General features: G+C 44.2%; 1 protein-coding gene across 2 annotated transcripts; it reads right to left on the reverse strand.

Annotated features, from left to right (window-relative positions):
- Positions 1 to 922: 922 nt before the first annotated feature.
- On the reverse strand, positions 923 to 2,966 carry LOC148039239 (6-phosphogluconate dehydrogenase, decarboxylating 3, chloroplastic-like). Of its 2 annotated transcripts, none has more exons than XM_087675130.1 (2): positions 2,867 to 2,966; positions 923 to 2,698 (listed from the first exon to the last, which is right to left on the reverse strand). In XM_087675130.1, the coding sequence occupies exon 2, from the start codon at positions 2,669 to 2,671 to the stop codon at positions 1,211 to 1,213; it is 1,461 nt and encodes a 486-aa protein (XP_087531256.1). In that variant the 5' UTR covers positions 2,672 to 2,698; positions 2,867 to 2,966; the 3' UTR covers positions 923 to 1,210. The 2 variants fall into 2 exon arrangements, with proteins under 2 accessions (XP_087531256.1, XP_087531255.1); XM_087675129.1 differs by having other exon boundaries at positions 2,787 to 2,941.
- Positions 2,967 to 4,498: the final 1,532 nt, after the last annotated feature.

Below are 4,498 nucleotides of genomic sequence, written 5' to 3' on the forward strand. Positions count from 1 at the left end.
AAATTTTAGGTGTCAATTGACACCCAAAATGGGCTTCAAATTTAAACACTATCTGGTCCCCGATTGGCCCCTCTATTATTCGGCCCAACATATTTCCTGAAACTAGACGACCATACCATGCAGTTACCCAAATTGCGATGCGATGTCCTGCATCGTGCCACACCGCCACATCAAGTCTACTCGTTTGAGCGGTCGTAGACTTGATCGCATCCAGCTGCAGGTGTCAATGGCTCTCTCTCAGCGAGGTAGGCTGTAGGCTTTTGTGCCCTCATGCATCTTGAGCGGTTGTATTCCTGGCAAACCAGTCTCATAGTCTGGAGCCTGGTTAACTTATCCTCAGCTTGGTTGATCAAATAACCTGGGCAAATCTTAAAAATGGCTAAGATAAATAGAGCCTTCACTGGTTATTGCGCTTCGGCCAAGCGTGTCGATTGCTCCACTACCCAACAAGATCCGCTTAAATTTTGCCCCCCCTACAATAAGATAAGGTCCCAGAGTCTTATACTTGACAGCACATACATCTCAAAACTTTAGGTGATGGCTTGTGAGACACTTCCCCTTGCTATACGATTTTAACGACACTGTGACTGTTACCCACCATTTTTAAAGGCATTTTCATAGAGCTATTATATGGCGATCACTTGAGACTATAGTTTATCCTGCGCCAAATAAGGTGTGACTCAACTCAGTTTCTTCCAGATAGACCTAAAACTTGTCTTACTGGAACTACACCCAGCTCTGAGAACCCACGTTCTTTGGAACAACATAGTACTCTATCTACCCAACACCACAGCATGCAGGTAAATTTTTGCTTCCTTATTTCGGAAAAAACATGATCCATATCCATTCCCGATATTTAGTAAGCTAGCTAGCATAAAACAGACATCCATGCGTTTAACATGAACCCCACAGAGATTGCCCATTCTTATAAATTGACTTATTCCATGTCCATTTGGGTCCATATGGACCAAAAAGGAATAACATAAGTACAACTTCCTGGAGATAACCATATTATACTGTTGAATCCTGCTGCCTCATCAATAAATCCTTAGCCATAGCATGCATAAGTTCCGCTTGAGACAACAGCTGTCACACCACTTTATTGGCCAGCAATACTGGAAAAATGTGGCCTTTCCATAACCAATCCACAAGCAAGAGCATCACTTAAAACCTTGATCTAGAAGAATACAGAAAACACACAGTAGTAATCTCAGGCTTTGGACTGCTTAGCAATCTTGGACCATTCAGTGTGAAAGAAACCAGGCCCATCAACTCTTTCGTAAGTGTGAGCTCCAAAATAGTCTCTCTGAGCCTGTAAAAGGTTTGCAGGCAATCTTGCGCGCCTGTAGCTGTCAAAATAAGCCAGACTAGAGCTCATACCAGGGGTGCTTATGCCCACGCTAATGGCAAGTGAAACGACTTGTCTCCATGCACCCTGACGTTCCACCATTTCCTTGGCAAATTCAGGATCAACAAGTAGGCTTGCCAACTTAGGATTTCTATCATAGGCTTTCTTGATCCGATCTAAGAAGACTGCTCTAATGATGCATCCGCCTTTCCATATCCGAGCAAGCTCTCCAAGGTTTAGATTCCAGCCCTTCTCAATGCTCTTTGCCCTTATGATGTTCATTCCTTGCGCATAGCTGCAGATCTTGGATGCATACAAGGCCTTCCTTACATTGATAATCAGCTCCTCCTTATCCACATCCCTTGTTGTTAAAATGTCCTTCACCCCAGCCTCTGCAAAAACCTTTGCCGCTGCTTCTCGTTCCTCTTTCAAACCACTTAAGAAGCGCGAATCGAGTGATGATGCGATGGTTGGTGCTGCCACAGAGAGCTCTGCTGCTTGTTGCACTGTCCATTTGCCTGTGCCTTTCATTCCAGTCTTGTCAAGAATTTTGTCCACCAATTCTCCATCTCCCTTGTCATCTTTAACCCTAAAAATGTCAGCAGTGATCTCAATGAGAAAACTTTCCAGCTCTCCTTTGTTCCACTCTGAAAAGGTTCTGGCAAGCTCCTCATTTGTAAGCCCCCCAACTGATTTCAGCACATCATAAGCTTCAGAGATCAGCTGCATGTCTCCATATTCAATCCCATTGTGAACCATCTTAACAAAGTTACCAGAGCCACCTTCACCGATGTAAGTCACACAGGGACCATCATTGACCTGTGCAGCAACCTTGATAACAATGTCCTCAATGTACTTGTATGCATCCAAGGTGCCTCCAGGCATAAGGGCAGGCCCGTAACGAGCGCCATCCTCACCTCCCGATACACCCATACCAAGGTAGAGCAATCCTTTCTCCTTTACGAACGTCGCCCTCCTCTCAGTGTTCTCATACCATTCATTACCTCCATCAATGATACAATCACCTGGCTCTAAGAACTCAGAGAGGGTCTCAATGGTCTGATCCACGGGGGATCCGGCCTTGACCAGGATGATGACGGCACGTGGCTTTGCAATGGACCGGACGAACTCACGCGGATTGTAGAAGCCCTTCACTGGCAGATCGCCCTCTTTCTTGGCGCGCTCGAGGGTCTCATCCACTTTGCTGCTGGTGCGATTGTAGACGGAGATGGGGAAGCCCTTCTCTGCAATGTTGAGAGCCAGGTTCTGGCCCATAACCGCAAGGCCCACGAGACCGATCCGGGAGAGGGAGCCGTCCGCCATTGATTTACTTATGGGTTGCAGGAAAAACTGCAGCAGAAAGCAGGTTCAGTGATCTCGATCTCTCTCTCTCTCTCTCTCTCTCTCTCTCTCTCGCTAAATAGAGGAAACAGATTACTCCTGTCGAAGAATCAAACAAGCTTCAACGATCTATCGTTCTATGCGCTGGATCTACACAAAGAGACTACTCTCACGCACAGAGGAAACACACTGTCCGTGTCTCTCTCTCTCTCTCTCTCTCTTTTCGTCAAAGAGTCGTAGGTGGGCTGCCCGCTATAGGTGGGTGGAGGGCGACTCGGGAGGGTAGAAAGAGTCCCGAAAGACAATGTAATGAGGTGACGCAGAGCATGATGTACATCCCGCAGCCCACACGTGCCATTGGCGAGCCCCAAAACTGCTAAGTCATGCCCAATGTTCACACGAGATCTGTCTGGTCAACTGGCGTTCACGAAAAAACGTTTTTAGAGGCCTTTCACGTGTATGCCGATGGACTTATGCAATGGTTGGCTTACCTAGCACATCTACCAAGCCACGCAAGTCTGTTGTTTGAGCTCTTGCAGCTCCTTGACAACTCTGGCCTTATCTGACTTGAGCTCCTCACATAGGTTCTTGAGTGTGATCACACTCCCTACAATGTGGGTTATCTTGTTGGATTGTTCTCGAAAAATGTTGGTTGATTTTGTAGTTTTCACCATTTGGGAAGTGACCATTATTTCTTCCGTGGGTCGTGGTCACCTCATTTTGTATCTCTTGCACTATTGCCATCAACCTTTGAATATCATTGTGAGCAATTGGCAGGGTTGCTTCCTCCACTATCTTTTCGTTCCCTTTGCTAGAACCTCTCTCTATCCAGCCTTGGTTAATTCTACTTCTACCTATTGTGCCATGAATTCTACTTGCTTCATCCTTTTCTCCTCAAAGGACATCCTTATGTGCATGAGGGTATCCTCATATTCCATGGCATGGGTAGCTTCTCTAGTCTCAAATTCTTTTCCAGATTGTTCTAGCGCTGCCTCTTCCTTCAGGCCTTTAACCTGAAGTATAGGTACTCATTTAATTTGTAATTCATAATTCAAACAGAGCCCTAAAATCTCTAGCAAGCACAAACATTTCCATTAATCAACCCAGTTGTTTGGCAAACTGTTAAGGAAGTGTTCTTTCCTTTTTTAGTGTATCAGCACTCGTTCCCAAGGTGTCTTGTAAATTGGCAAGATCTTTTACATTCCGGTGTAGGGCATACCCAACTTGGTTAACCTTGAAGTTCCTTAGATATGCTAGTTTCAGGTTTACAACTGTCCTTATTTAGAAGGATATCCAAAAATACGTCCTTTTGCAAGATAACTTGCGTAGGGATCTACTATCCTTGATGAGGGTTTTTTTCCCCTTTCTCATTGTGATTCAATCACAAGACTAAATGATTTCGTACTTGTTGCGCAAGTCATGCGATGGAATAATCTGTTTAGATCCTTTAAGCTGACGTATGTCAGGCCTAGGGTTTCTTCTTTTAAGAACCTTAGGGACAAACCCTAGTTCCTTATCTTTACGAATTTATAATGTTTCTATGTTTAGATTGGTTTAGTTATCTTTTGGAAGGTAATATTAATCGTCTTGTCACAGTTTTGCTATCCTTGTGACAATTTACTTTCCAGTCAATACGTTTTAATTCTAACTTCCATTTTCCTTATAGATAAACTCATGCCAAATAACAACATTTGCCTTGCTAAGATGTGTAATTAGCAAGATAACTTCCTAGTAATTTGAGAATCGAAAGAAACCTTTCATGAATTTAACCATTTACAATGATTCGTTGCGAAAGGAATAAGACTAATG

This window comes from Lygodium microphyllum, chromosome 3, assembly GCF_053477565.2.
Source record: "Lygodium microphyllum isolate KBCC chromosome 3, Lygodium_microphyllum_v1.1.10, whole genome shotgun sequence".
Lineage (NCBI taxonomy): Eukaryota > Viridiplantae > Streptophyta > Polypodiopsida > Schizaeales > Lygodiaceae > Lygodium > Lygodium microphyllum.